A 15,856-nucleotide genomic window follows, 5' to 3' on the forward strand; every position below is an offset into this window, starting at 1 on the left:
TTCCTGCTGTGAAACAGTTTTTATATTTACTCTATCTTATAAATTCTTTTCCCATCTAAATCAAATTTTTTCCTTGCTAGACTGCCCCAAAAGAGACAGGTGAATGAAACTGTGTTATTTTTGCAATTGCAGTGTCCATACCTCAACTATATATATTACAGGGCTCTACAATATAAAAGACATTATGTGATACAAAGTTGTCAGATCTTGTAGTCCAGCAGGAAAGAAGATAAACTTGTCAATGTGCCTGCACACATACCTGCATTCAGAACACTCCCATCGTGACATTTTCTTTAAAGGTGAATATACAAGCAAGCAATTGTTAACAACTAACGTTATACATTCATAGTTGTTCAAGAAATTCTTAACTGGGCTTTATTTTTTGAGGAGAAAACATCTTGAGAGCATGTGTGTGTGTGTGCTCCGCTAACAGCTCACTCCCATCCTATTGACAACCCTGAACAGTAGATAAGACAGTGTCATACTGGGTTAAAATGGATTTTAACCCAGTATTTAACCAATGCGTAACTGATTAAAAATGGATTTAACCAATGTGTAACTGAAGCACAAAACTTAGTTGAATACAACTTAGTTGGATACAGACCCTTGATTACAAGTTATACAAAAAGCATGATTAAAAACATTCTGCTGAAATTCGTCTAATTCATTAATTGCATTTTGTAATTACCCATGAAAATAACTTAGAATAGCGTTGTTTGTTTTTATTGCTACTTGTAATCCTTTACAATAAAATACATTTCTAATTTTCTTTCTACTGAGTCTTAATAATTGTTAGTCTCAGGTAAAGCTGCAATTCATTGATTATGTGCCTCGGAGGTGATAAAAAAGGAGGTGATTAGTTTCATTTGCCAAAACTAATTTAAAAAAATTCCAGATGTCCACATTTTTCACTCTTTCTTTATAAAGGAAGTTCCTCCATGGCAGTTTCAGAGGACTATTAAGCAGCTCTCTGATATTTCAAGTAATGAATAACCCACTATAGTACAGATAAGCATAAGTGAGACATTTAATATGTACTTTTTTCCTGAAAGTATTTTAATATTAAAAATGTGAATTTGAAATCTGGGGAAGTTAGCCATGCTATATGTTAATTTATATATACACTTTGGGTCAGTGGCCTTTACATAATTTTTTAAAGTTGACATTTAGAGAGGGAAGGGAGAGGGAGAGAGAGAAACATTGATGTGAGAGCAAAACATTGATTTACTTCCCCTACAAGGGAATCTTGCCAGCAACCCGGGCATGTGCCCTGACCTGGAATCGAACCAGCAACCTTTCTGTACATGGGAGTATGCCCAACCAACTGAACCTCACTGGCCAGGACTACATTATTTTTATTTATTTAACATAATTAGTTAATTATATTGATGTGGAAATGGTGAAAGCAAACCTCTGGCTAAGTTAAGTTATTGTCTACCTTGTTTGATTAGAGATCTTTTTCCCAGTAGCTAACATAGGATGGTATACATAGTAGGCGTTCAACCAATACATGTTGAAAAATGAGTTAAGAAATAGTTAAATGGTTCATTTTTATCTTTTAAAGATCATTTATTAATTAACAGGATCATATGACTATAATAACACTCCTTTATATCGGACAAAAATTAGTCCATATTCAATTTTCACAATTCCTAGCAAACTTTTATGCACAACTAATGAATAATTATGTCAGATCATGTGATTTCCTGCTGCAAATGCTCTAATAACTATTCCTCTCCCTTTACCTTGAAGCCATAAGGTTGATATCTTTTTTTTATTAATATATTTTTATTGACTTCAGAGTGGGGGGGGGAAGAGAGAGAGAGAGAGAGAGAGAGAGAGAGAGAGAGAGAGAAGAGAAACATTGCATTGATCGGCTGCCTCCTGTAACCCAGGCATTTGTCCTGCCAAGGAATTGAACCATGATCTTCTGGTTCATAGATAGACCATGAGCCATGCTAATCTTGCTTGATTAGGCCAGTCTTACCATCAAAGATCATACTTTAACCTTATCTCCTACTATTCTAGTGTTCCCCCACTCCTTATCCAGCCTCCTGCTCCTCCTCACTGGTTCCTATAGAAATTCCTCTCAGCAGGAGCACTTTTATACCTTAGGGCATTTGCACTGCCTGTTTTGTTTATCTGGAATGTTCTTTCTTCAAATACTGCAAAGCTCTCTCCCTTATCGCCTTTAAATCTTTATTCGAAGAACAACTTCTCATTTTCTGATCATCAGATTTAAAACTGTAAGTACTCCTTTCCCAAATATAGAAACCTTTGTCATCTATATATATTTTTTTATAACAAACGGAATATAGAACCATCAGTCATTGTACCTTTAGCTGATTTATTTTGTTATTTCCTTATTCCATTCATTAGAAGATAAGCCCTTGATGGAAGGGTTTTTACATATTCTAGTAACATCATTAACCCAACACCTAGAGCAGAATCCAGTGCAAAGTGGGTGCACAGTGAACACTTGCTGAATATGACCGACTCTCCATCCCAAAACTGCCAGGATAAATTAAAGTAACGATAGAATGACGACATTTATTTTCATCCACTTTGAATCTGCTTGGATGAGTAGTAGTGTTTTTCTTTTGTATTCACAGGGATTTAAAAACAAAGGACCCAGATGGTCAGATATAATAACGAAAGGCAGATAGAAACGTGTTTTAAATGCGTGCCAATTTGGCAGCAACATCTGAGCTGCCTCCTCAGCCTGCATTCTTTGCAGATTCTCTATATCATCTCCCTGAATAGTCTGTGGATGCTCCTTAGGGGAAAAACTAAAAAAGCTGTTCAAAATGTTAAACATTGTTTGATGTGTGTGTTTCTGAGCTTACAGCCAATTCAATGAAGTGTGTCCCAACTTTTTTTTATTTATTAGTGTTTCCATTGATATGCACTTAAATGATCTCGTTCTGTGTAAAGGTCTTTAAAAACAAATTTTAATCCCGCTATCTGTCAGCCTTAAAATACACAATACCTAATTTTGGGAATGTTCTGCTAAATCATAAGGTAAAGAAAATGTATAGATTGAGGAGTATCTATCCACATACAGAAATGTTTGACATCTTGGATGACATAAAATTTTAGGAGAGATTTGAAAATCTTTTACTAATAAAGTAAAAAGAAGATGGGTATACCAGGACATACCGAAGCAGTTAATATTTTTTTTTTTGCTTTGAAGAAGTTTTGGCTTTGCAACATTGGTAGTTATACGTAATGACAGGAAATGTAAGAAGGAAATCTGCCCCCTCCGACACTGTAAAGATTTTGAAGAAAGAAATTTACATTAGGAGTAAAACTTGAGAAATAAATAGGATGGCATCGTCTCATAGAAATCATTTAAGAAATGAGGAAATTTATGTTCCATTATTACGTCTGTAATAGGCATTTACTTTTGAAAGTACGATAATCTGTTTTTAAATGATTGCTTTGTGAAAGCAGTAATTTGCCAACACTATCTGATATGGAATAGTTTCGGTAAAATGTCTAAGATATAAATACTTGCAGGTGTGATGTGGGAAGATAGATATAGTAAATTTTCCAGTTTCTTTTTTTGAAAAATAAAGAGAAGGGCAAATTAAGACAATCAAGAAATCCATCTTACTATAAACCAATGCTTCCCTTTTTAAATTTAATTTTTTTTACATATCATGTGCCCTAGGGTGAATACATACCCTCATACCCTTTACATGAATTTATATTGATTTATTACATTTAGGCAACAACCCTGAATGGTTGATATTATATGCAGAAAATTAAGGCTCATAGCTGTCAGAGAATAAAATTAAGGAGCTATTTTTTGCTCCCTGAGCAAGGCGGAGCTGCAACACTTGAGAGAGTTCAGAAAGCTTTCCTAATACCTGAAGAAATAAAAGGCCTGAGAAGTAATGTTTTGCTTACTATGAGAGGTGCTGTCCATGACCCACCATCATCAGAGTTGATACACGTAGTCTGACTTCAACACAAAAGGCTTAGGATGCAGAAGAAAGAACAACTGTAAACATCATTACTTCTAACCACCATGCCTAGGGATATGTTGCTCACACAAACTTCCTTTAATTTTGCAATAAAATGAACTCTTGGTTTTCTGTGGGTCTTCATACATGGCGAGGGTTGCCTCTCATCCAATGGGAAGTGGATTAATTCTCTTTCCATAGGCCACCTCGCAGAATCCCTGTTAGTAGAAATAGGGGCCCCCATCCAAGAGAATGTATTTATACACAGTGGTCTGGCCATTGGCTTCATCTGTATATTTTAAAATGTTGGCCTCATTCATTGTGGCAAATTGCTTTTTAAAAAATCCTTCTGTTACTTGAGCCTGCTATATGATTCATAGTTTTTAGTTATGTGGTCAGTCCACTAGTGGAATTTACACAAATTTGTGGTAGGGGTGATTTATTAAAAATGGACAAAAATCAAGTCTTTTTACTGCCGCAAATATACATGTCTGAAGTGCCCTTTTGAGAATGAATAAGCAAAATAGACTAAACTAAACTACAAGTTCACATTAATGTCTTAGAACCATTAGTAAACAAAGTGAAGTTTTGGACTTTGTTTTTTTGTTTGTTTGTTTTTGTTTTTTACTGGTTTGAGATTATATTAGGGACAAAAACATACATAGTATATATACTACATTTGCAAATGATCTAATCAACAAAAAATTACCTTTCTCTAGTGATATCCCTGCATGCCATATTCCATTTTAGGCTTATTCAAATGAACCCTATATAATAAAGATATAATATGCAAATTGACCATCACTTCAACACACAAGATGGCTGCCCCCATGTGGTCAAAGATGGCTGGCAGGGGAGGGCAGTTGGGGGCGATTAGGCCTGCAGGGGAGGGCAGTTAGGGGCGACTAGGCTGGCAAGGGAAAGAAGTTAGGGATGACTGGGCCAGCAGGGGAGGGCAGTTGGGGATGACCAGGCCTGCAGGGGAGGGCAGTTGGGGATGACCAGGCCTGCGGGGGAGGGCAGTTGAGGGGAGGGCAGTTGGGGGTAACCAAGCCTGCAGGGGAGGGCAGTTGGGGGCAACTGGGCCCATAGGGGAGTGCAGTTAGGGAAGAGCAGTTAGGGATGACCGGGCCAGCAGGGGAGGGCAGTTAGGGGCAATCAGGCTGGCAGGGGAACAGTTAGGGGGTGATCAGGCTGGCAGGCAGAAGCGGTTAGGGGCAATCAGGCAGGCAAGTGGTAGGGAGCCAGCAGTCCCGGGTTGTGAGAGGGTAGTTGGACATCCCTCAAGGGGTCCCAGATTGGAGTGGGTGCAGGCTGGGCTGAGAAACACATTCCCTCCACCCTTGCGCACAAATTTTGTGCACTGGGCCTCTAGTATAATAATAAAATTGGTCATTCTCTCTGACCTTACCTTAATATTATTATATAGGAAAAATAGCCTTTTTTTCTATCCAAAATATCAGTTTAAGGAATAACTTTTATTCTCATCTTCCAGGATTTGGAGTAAAATTATGAGCATCAGTCTGCCAAATTTTATTTTTGCCCCTATTTTTAGATTCATTTCAGTCACATTAAACTGAGTAATGAAAAAATACAGTCCTTGCACTCTCTTGATCTGATAGACATGGCTTGAGTCCAGGTTCTTTGTAGGTCTCCTTTTCTTTCCAAATGGCCTACTGGACAGGACCCAGCACAGCTTCACTGCTCTTCTGTTCCATGTTGGCTACCTCTCTTTCAGAGGAAACAGTTATTCATCCCTGTGCCCGCAGTCACGGGATTGTTGGCTGAGCCTAATATAGTACCATTTACTTGCCTTTGCCCTCAATTTCCCAGGCAGGAGTCAGACCTTGGCCCACTGCCCTCTGCTTGGAGAAAGCCAGCTCTCTGGGTAGCTCCTGTAAAGTTCTCTTATTAATTTGATCATGGAAGGTGGCTTCCAGCACTGTTTCCCCAAGTGGACCCAGAGCCTCTCAATGCAGTAATGATTGTCTCTAAAAAATGTGTACTTTTTGATAGCCCTGCAGTGAGTATGGGTGGGCAAGGACCTTGAAATAGGTTACTTTGAAAGTCTGCAGAGGGAGTTTTAGAATTTCTCTTTGGAATTTTGTATCTAGTGGTTTCGGTGTTAGGGTGCAATTATAACGTTAACCACTTTTTCTAAGTGTTGAAAACAATATTCGCCATTAAGGGCATGACTAGGAGATGAGACATTCCTTTGAAGTACTCATGAATCTGCATTGGCACGTTCACTTTAGTGGCTGCCTGATTTAATCATTGCAACAGCTCTGTGGGACTGGGACTATTAATCCCAATTTACAGAGCAGGAAACTAAGATTCAAAGTCAATTTTTAAGGTCATACAGAAACTGTGAATATGTCTGCTGGACAGCTCCCCCTTTTCCTGCTACACTGCTGCAGGTAAGACATATCCGCTTAATCCCCATGTTAGCCAGGACTGCCCGACATAGTTCTGAAATAAGGTCATTTCTATTATTAATGATCTTGAACAAAGCATAAAATCTTGACATTGGCTGAGTGAAAATATATATTTAATTTTTTTCAGACAATCGATTTTGAAGGTTTCAAGCTATTTATGAAGACATTCCTGGAGGCTGAGCTTCCTGATGACTTCACAGCACACCTTTTCATGTCATTTAGCAACAGGTTTCCTCATGCCAGCCCCATGGTCAAAAGTAAGCCTGCTCTCCTTTCAGGTGGTAAGTGGAATTCTTTACTTGAAAACTGTATATACAGTTAAAAAAAAAAACCATTAAAAATTGAAGAGAAAAATGAGTATCAAAGTTCTCTATAACAGAAGAGATGATTTGCTTAAAAATTACCTTCATTGTAGGGTTTATACTCTCATACTGATATTATGCACAATATTTAAAATGTTTTCAAAATGATAATAACTGACCATTAGAGAAAATATACTTTGTCATTATCCATCACTTATCATTCAATGTTGTAACAGTGTATGTTTAGGTAGTAATTTTAAGAGATACTTTCATCGAATGTGGAAAAGTTCTCTTTTAAATGTTTTATACATAAATGAAGCCACAAGCCAGTTGTGTAGAAAGCATAATATTAATATAAAAGTGTGCAAATTACCAGTATATTTTTACAATGTTATATTTGTAATGTCAGAGGAGTTGAGTTTTTCTCTTAGGTACTTACTTAAATTTTTGTCACCATAGAGATGATTAATTCTTTCATTATGTATAGCTTTTTAAAGATGTCTAATACAATAATACCATTTGCTAATTATCTCATTCTCCATCCAGTCGGGAAACCCAAAATCTCACTGTGTAACTCTAGAGAATGTGAAGTAGGAAACTGGCTAAACAGTGTTCAAGGGTTGAGAAAGCAAAGAGGAACACTGAGGTGAGGCAGTGGTAGAACCACACGCTGCCCCGAGGTTGGAGTAATCACATCCTAGAAGCTGGAAGAAAGGCCCTCTGAGCTGGGATGCACTTCTGTGGAGAGGATAGGTCCTCGCTGGCTTTGATAGCTCAGGAGCTCAAGGAGGAGCTGCAGCCCTGGGTGTCAGACCCCTTAGGGGCGTCATGATGGTCTGTGCAGGTCTGTAGAGAGAACTCACTGCCTTTGGTGGAGTGGGAATAAGCAGAGACTAGAGCCCATGGCTATGGAACCGCACGCTGTCCCAGTGACATGTTGGAGCCACCTCACAGGAAGTGCAGGTAGACCAGCCGGAGCTGCCCCTTCTCTGCTTCCTAATCTCTGTAGTGCGCCCTGTGAACCCAACCGGTTTCTGGCTGGCAATGGAGAAATGTGGTCTACTGCTTGCTTTTCTCACGCTCTTTGATTTTATGTCTCTTTTGGGTCCTTAAAAATTATTGAGGACTCCAAAGGACCTGTGTTATGTGGGTGACATCTTTAGCTGTTACCACATTAAAGGCGAGACACTTTAAAAATAACTATGAGTAGCCCATCACATGCTAATAAAAATTACTTATGGTTATAAAAAGACTTAAAAATATGGAGAAGTGGCATATTTTACATTGGTGCGTTGCCTTTAACATTTGGCTTCCCAGCAGGAAGCTAAATACCGGTAACCATACTTGCATTTCTTGCTATATCTATCTTATGTAGCCTCTTGGAAATACCACATTATCCTCATGAGAGTGAAAACAGCAAATGCTATCTCAGAATCACTATTGAAATTGTTTTGACCTTACACATGCCCTGAAAGGGGCCCAGGGAATCCCAAGGGAGCCACTGGCCCAGAGAGTTCCAGCCCAAGCACCACAAAGTAGCATTTGGACATGTGAGTAAAGAGGAGATGTTTAATAATTGACACTCAGATAAAAAAAAAACAAAAACAAAAACAACACACACACACACACACACACACAACAAAACACACCTATAATTAGGAAATAGATGATTCAGCCATAAAGGAAACTTGGGCAACTTGACAGAGTCCACACTATTAAGCCTTACGTTGTGCTGTGTCCCCTTCTGTTAACGAAGTAATATATTTTTCCTAGAGCATTTTTGGTCCAAGCTCTGTAAAAACAAGTATATACCTTCCAAGTGATATATTATGATCCCTTTAACATATATAAACATTAATGTATATCCTAACCTTCAACTACCCATCAAATATTTTTAGTCCCTAAAATAATTCCCCTCCTATTATGAGTTGAGAGGACTCACAATGCTGTTTTTCTATGAATCAGTTCATTTGGTCTGTCTTTAAGGTATGGAGCCGGAGCTTATGAGTGTTCCAGGCTGAACATTTTAAAATGGGACAATTGCTTACTTTGATCTCAAAATTAATACTTCCCATTTCTCCATTCCATGCTTTATATGGATTTCACCTACCTTAGGCACAGTACAATAATAACGTTTTTCTTATTTAACTTACACGAAGGAACACTATCCTTGGTTTTGAGAAAGGAGGAGCGGGCACATGTTTAATGTGTTCTGTCTGAGTAACTGTCAGATAGGACAGAGAACATAAATTACTTAGGTCATGTTGCAGACATTCAAATCTCAAAACCTCTTAAAAAAAATCATGCAATAGGTACTACATAGAAGATGACAAATTTACAAGGAATAGAAATCAAGTCAGGTCTCAAAATGGAAACAAAGGAATAATAGCTGGTACTTCATCTGGGGCATTCACATATTCTGTAAGGACCTGCTTGAAAGGAATTAAAAGAGAGACTGTGTACCCCTCATGCAGCAAAAAGGTGATTCCTTTTCAAAGCAGGCCTCACCCTTTGAAACATAAGAGTGCAGTGTTCTTTGTGGGACTATTTTCAACCCTATATAATTGTCAGACTTTGATACTTTTTTTCTGGGGAATAAAGAACACAAGATATTGAAATTTTCAAGGCCTGGTTATCCTTGAATCTAAAACTGAAAAATAAATATATTTTTATTTCTAGAACTTTGTTTTGCAATAATATGTTATCGACCCAAGATGTATTTGTGGTTAAAAACATCACAAATTATTTCTGAGATGAGAGGTGCTATAATCTACTTTGTGTATCCCTGCTTAGAATTCTCCATATTTTTTTTTTTACCACAATACCATCAGGAATATAATAGCTATTCTTGATTATATATCAACTGAACAATAAGATTTCTCAATGAAAAGAAAAAAAATTACAAAAGGAAAACAATGTTGTTCTTGTTAATGAACAATAATCAAGTATAGAAGATAGGGAAAAAAATGTAACGACATATCTTTACTTAATTGCAAATGGGTATAAAGGTTGTGTGTGCAGTTTTGTTTTATTGAACTTTAACACCTAATGATTCGTCTGGCATTTTGTGTAGTGAATGATTTATTTTCTTAGGGAACATCTTGTTGCAATGTGACTGCTTTTAATCACCTATTTAAATATAAGATGATTATTTCCACTGTTCCCATGTTGGACTTTTCATTTTTGAAGGCGTTCTTGGTGCACTCACTTTCCAACTTTGTCATGTCTCTTCTATTTCATTGTAAATGCCAGGTCCCTCATCCCTCACCAATGACCAACTTCAGATCTTCATGCCATCCCTAAAATCTATCACTTGAGCTATTCTCTTTACAGAATTTTTCAAGCATTTGTCCCTTTGTTTTTCTGAAATTGGCTTCTAAACCCTTAACTAGGGATCAATATGATAATCTCATATTTCAATTCCTACAACTTGAACCTTGACAATCACCAGAGGGAAATCTCATAATTTTTCTGATTGTTGCCACTACTGATTCTCCCCCCCCCCCCTGCATTAGCATGGCCTTAACACCTCTTCAGTTTTTAAAAACATCAGTTGTAAAATTGATCTATTCATGATATTTTTTGGTAGATCAATTAGGTTAAAGTTTTCTAACCTTTTTAGTTTTACTCAAATATTTCTTCTCATTCTCAACAGATGACATTTTTTTTAAGTCATACAAAAAAATAGGCTCAATTATTCCCTACTCAATCCAGAACTGTACTGTATCCAGAAGATATTTAGGGTTGAGGATAATACCAATAATAAAAAGTAAAGGTACTTTTTCTTTGGTCCCCTCTCATTGTCCATTCCAGGTGGCAAAGGACACTGGATTTGTGCTGTTGAGCTACAATATCAATAGTGGAGTTTAGCCATAAAACCAGAGCATGACAACACCAAGAACTTCTTTTATGGAGAAAAGTAAAACCAATATCTTTTTGTCCATAAGAAAGTTAATCAAATTAAGAACAGAAAAGTGCCCAAAGAAAATGAGGTACTTGAACCTTTGGGAAAATTCTTTTGCCAAATGACTTTAGTGAATGTTCTTGCCAAAAGACACACTTCATTAGTTGTGCTGAGAAGAAACTATTAGTCTTATCAGGACTGTCTTGAGGATATTAAAAATTGTGTATGTATTTCTGTGTGTACTTTTTTTTTTTTTTTACTGTGGGTGGCTTTATAGGCCTGTTGTGTATAATAAGCTACTTCAGTTTCCACAATGCTAAAAAGGATAAAGACCTGAGAAATACAGAGTGGACAGAGTCAAGGTTATGTGGCTACGATGTAGGGAGGTTCTTAGCACACAGCTGGCACTTAAAATGGATTCATACATTTATTAATGTTTATGTACTTTTGCTGTTGATAATAATGATTCTATATAGTCTATATAGCTTATATACCTACATAAAAATGCTGTAGAAATAGGAAAGAGTTTCTATTAGCTAATTAGCATTTATTAATATTAATATTTATTAATATTGCTCCTAGAGTACCAAATTCTTATTAGTAGTAGTATTTATTCATAAATTATTTTACTCCAATATATCTTCCATTGTGAAACCCTGAAAACCCTTTACATAACCAGAGAAAATCCCCACAACTTCAAGTACCCATTTATGATAAAATTGCTGTCAGTAAAGGAAAAGTTGCCTCATAATTTCCCCTTTAATTATGAAATTGTTTTGAATATATTGGACTGGATTATTCAAGTTGCTTTCATTATTCTTTCTGAATGTTTCACATTCTCTAATTGTTTATATTCAGTATTATGAAAGATGATAATGGAATGCCATGTACCTTAGTTTTATAAGGTCAAACAAATGATCATAAGGTGTTCTACATAAGTGAAATGTATAATAAGTTTGGCATTCTTTCAAATGAATGTCACATATTCTTTTTATGCTTTCTTGTGTTGTTCTGAGTTTTTGTATAAAAGGTTTAGATCAGGCCGATTAAATCATTTCAGTACCATAAGGGGAAGCTAAGAAGAGAGGATTAGCTCATCAGGCAGGATGAGTTAGGTCATGATTTAACCGACCATAATTCAAGGATTCTGTTCTCCGAGGCTAGACGTTATGGTCCTGTCAACTGTCAGCGCCAAAATGTCTTTTATACTAGTTTGAAATTGCTTATTCCTGCAGCTGGGGAAGTTTTAGTTAGTCAATTAGAAATAGTAAGTAAGGTAATATTTTTAAAACTTAATATTGTCTTCAATTCTTTGCCTTTTTTGGCTTATAAAATATCTGAGTTCGTTTGCATTAGGTATACAGTGATACTTCTGTTAGGGAGGAAAATCAATTTATTAAGTGTACATATATATTTCAGTAACTAAAAACAAGTAGAATTAATGTGGAGCATAGATATGTTTCTGACATAAGTAAGGCTTTGGTAAAGAAAATGAAGGAAAGATAAAGCAGTATTTTTCAAACTGTGGGTCCGTGGCACATTAGTGGATAATGACTTCAACTTAGAGGGTCTTTTGATAAAATTTTAAGTATGAAATGGAATAGGAGAAAAGAGAATAGGATAATACAGAAAGGAAAATACTAGGCAAGTTGTGAAACCTACTAATTAATGAAGTGTGTGTGTGTGTGTGTGTGTGTGTGTGTGTGTGTGTGTATAAAGGATCATCCTGGATTAAGATGTAATTTTTTTCTTCTTCTTCTTACTATTGGTATTGAACCAACAATAGTCTGTAAACCATTCCTGTAGAAAAAAAGAGGATGGATTTGCTAGCTATGTAACTCTGGGAAAATAGTCACTGTAAGCTTGTTTCTAATCTGTAAAATGGGAGTAATACAATCAACCTCACAGGGTTAATGTGAGAATTAAGTGAGATGATACATGGTAAAGCCCTCAACATAGTTCCTGCCATATATTAATCACTCAATAAATGGTACCTTTTATTGGTAATAGCATTGCAGATGATAAAACTAATTTATAAGTTTTAATAATGCATTAAATTATATTCTGGCCATCTTGAGATGGCGGGAAGAGATGCTAGGTATTGAGTCAAAGTCACACATCAAAGGAAATAGCACAGAGAGAGATGTGATCAGGTGGACCTGCACTAAGGGAGGGCTGGCTTGTAGAACTATCTTTGGTTGGGATTATTCCCTCTATTCCAATAACTCCTGGTTGACTAGGAACACAGTAGCTCTTTAGCCCATTAGTCATCTCATCCAAACACCTATTATGTTGCCAAATGTACCTCAAAGGATGATTGGGGTTTCCTCCCATACATGTGATCTGGTTTCAGAGGCTTCTATGTAGGATGGAACTAACCATTTATTGTGAATGAGTTTCAGTTTGATGATCACCAACCAGGTAATCTGCAATCATCATCTATTGTGAACAGGCATTACAGTTCTCCACCCTGGTCTTGGAATAGGCATGGTGAATGGGTTTCAGAAATTAAGTATGGGGCTTTAAAAATCAAACTACAGTCATGATATTGCCTCTCTAATGGAGTATTTGTCAGGTTTATCCACATTTTTATGTTTCTTTTCTCTCTTATGGGCAGATTCCTCAGTGGCAAAAAGGATGCCTTCTTCGGGGTGCTGACAAATATTTGTCATAAATACTTATATGAATGAATGATTCCTGATAATAATAAATCATATTGTGACAGAACACCATTTTTTTTCTTTTTTAAAAAAGAAATAATCAATTTTATGTATCTTCCGAGCTGATTTATAGCTGTCACTGTCTAAAGCAGAGATCTGGAATAGGAACATCTTTCCTGGTACATTCAAATCTGTCCTCCATCTCCCCCTAGAAAATAGGGTCCTGTCTTTAAAACCCTCCATTAGGCAGCTAGTATGGTCCCTACGTCCCCAAATCCCAAATAACTCCATTGTTTACAGCAGTCACAGAATGTGTCTGGAGTTCCAGAGCGAAGATAATGAATGGTTACCTTATGTGTGAATATGTATAGCTCTCTACATGGTCCATGCTCTAACTCCATCTCTTCTTGGTGGCTTTTTTGTTTCAGAGCGCCGTGAATATTTTTTAAGAATATAAAGACAAATTTTTTTTTCAGGCCTGAGAATGAATAAAGGTGCCATCACCCCTCCTCGCACTTCACCTGCAAACACGTGTTCCCCAGAAGTCATCCATCTGAAGGACATTGTCTGTTACCTGTCTCTCCTGGAAAGAGGAAGACCTGAGGATAAACTCGAGTGTATGTGTTTCTTCATTAGTTTACTTGTCGCTGTTGGGGTATAGGGAAAGGGGCTGAATACTGATCAACTACAAATTGCAGAGACTGTGGTTATATAAATTTTGGTTAAGTACAGTGATATCGATGAATAATAAAAATCCCTTTAATTGAAAATCAAAGTAGAATGATAATTGATCAATTAATTTCAGGTTATTTATCAAGTTTCATTTATTACTGAGTATTTCTTGATCTTGTTTGTCTATCAAATGACTTTTTTTTTATTATGAATGCTGTTCATTTTGATACCAAGGTGATATTGGAAAGTATCTACTGAGGTTGTTTTGAAAAAGAAAAAAAACGCTTTTATTTCTAGTATATGGAGAGATCTTCTTATTGGTCAGTATGGGGCGTCATTCACAGCAGACATGCAGCTAGAGCTTTCTCCCTGAGAAATCTTTCTTAAAAGCTTTAGCCCTAATGCTTTCTTTGCTAGGAACAAATTATTTCTCAGATGCCAAACATGGGAGCTTCATTCATGGAAGCTGACTCTGTATATTATTGATAATTAAACAATAGCGACTGTTTATTTCATCTACAAAGTAGCAGGTAATTCAGTCAGAGCAGCGGTTCTCAACCTGTGGGTCGCGACCCCTTTGGGGGTCGAACGACCCTTTCACAGGGGTCGCCTAAGACCATCGGAAAACACATATATAATTACATATTGTTTTTGTGATTAATCACTATGCTTTAATTATGTTCAATTTGTAGAAATGAAAATACATCCTGCATATCAGATATTTACATTATGATTCATAACAGTAGCAAAAATACAGTTATGAAGTAGCAATGAAAATAATTTTATGGTTGGGAGTCACCACAACAGGAGGAACTGTATTAAAGGGTCGTGGCATTAGGAAGGTTGAGAACCACTGAGATAGAGGATTTCTTTCTAATTGAAAGGAAATAATTGCTCTGTAATAAAAGATAGTGTTTGAGCTCTCTCTGGTGGCTAATACTACTCATTGCAATGCAAGAACACATTTTTTTAAACATTTAACTCTAAGCCTAGGCGATCATTTATTTAGTAAATCTATTATGTCCCCAAAGCCCTTGCTAAATATAGAGCTGGTGGTTTGTTCAATAATTTAATTCACTTGATTATATTGGATATTATGAAAAGGAATTAAAAACTTTTGCTACTGAAATGAGAGCGAAGATAATGAATCCTAATTTTGACATTTCCAAAGCCAATGCAATATAGAACAATTGTGATGTCTCAGAATTATGATTAAGAAGTACAGTATGTTTAATGAAATTTAATAGTAAGTTATTGATATTATTTCTCTTACTAGTAATTAATTTACTATAATATGATCGAGTCACATCTGCTTATGAATAAGCTATATTAACATTATTCTTTAAATAAATATTTCTTATTCCTAAATGTTTAACATTTGCATTTCAAGATTTATTTGTATTCTTAAGAACTTATAGAAACCTCTCTTCTTCCAAAATAAATATTAATGTTCAGTGGGTTTCTATTGAAGTTACAGCCAGAGAAAAAGTTTGCGCAGGTGTTATCAGGACCGTGTTAGTGATGGTTTTAAAAATACAAAGCCATTTAACCCCACTTTCTAGACTGAATAAAGGCACCATCATGCCTCCCCAAATATGGTCTTTGTGCTGCAGTTTAATTATTTTTAGGTCAACTGGAAGTTTTTTATTTTTAAAAAGACTTAGATAGAATTCCTCTGAGGCATGCTTTTAAGTTCTCAATTTGAGTCTATGAGTCAACAGTCTTTGTCCACAATTACAGACAGAAGTTGACCCACAAATCATTCAAAAACACTTGATGAATCACGTCAAACCTGACCTTCCACTTACCTCTCTTCAGTGCTATCCACCCCCTTCTCTCTGTTCTTTGTATTTTCCAGCCCCTTTTTAAAGCTTACACCAGATTTAGTTGTATTGGCCTTTTTTCTTAAACATTT

General features: G+C 36.4%; 1 protein-coding gene across 4 annotated transcripts in view; it reads left to right on the plus strand.

Annotated features, from left to right (window-relative positions):
• Window positions 1-15,856, plus strand: part of DGKB (diacylglycerol kinase beta) — a 533,513-nt gene that overhangs the window by 111,559 nt on the left and 406,098 nt on the right. For all 4 annotated transcript variants that reach the window (XM_015558205.1, XM_015558206.1, XM_006779053.2 and 1 more), the window contains 2 exons: window positions 6,531-6,684; window positions 13,746-13,886. In XM_015558205.1, coding sequence (XP_015413691.1) covers window positions 6,531-6,684; window positions 13,746-13,886 — 295 coding nt within the window. The remainder of the gene's footprint in view (window positions 1-6,530; window positions 6,685-13,745; window positions 13,887-15,856) is intronic.

This window comes from Myotis davidii, unplaced genomic scaffold (genome assembly GCF_000327345.1).
Source record: "Myotis davidii unplaced genomic scaffold, ASM32734v1 scaffold168, whole genome shotgun sequence".
Classification (NCBI taxonomy): domain Eukaryota; kingdom Metazoa; phylum Chordata; class Mammalia; order Chiroptera; family Vespertilionidae; genus Myotis; species Myotis davidii.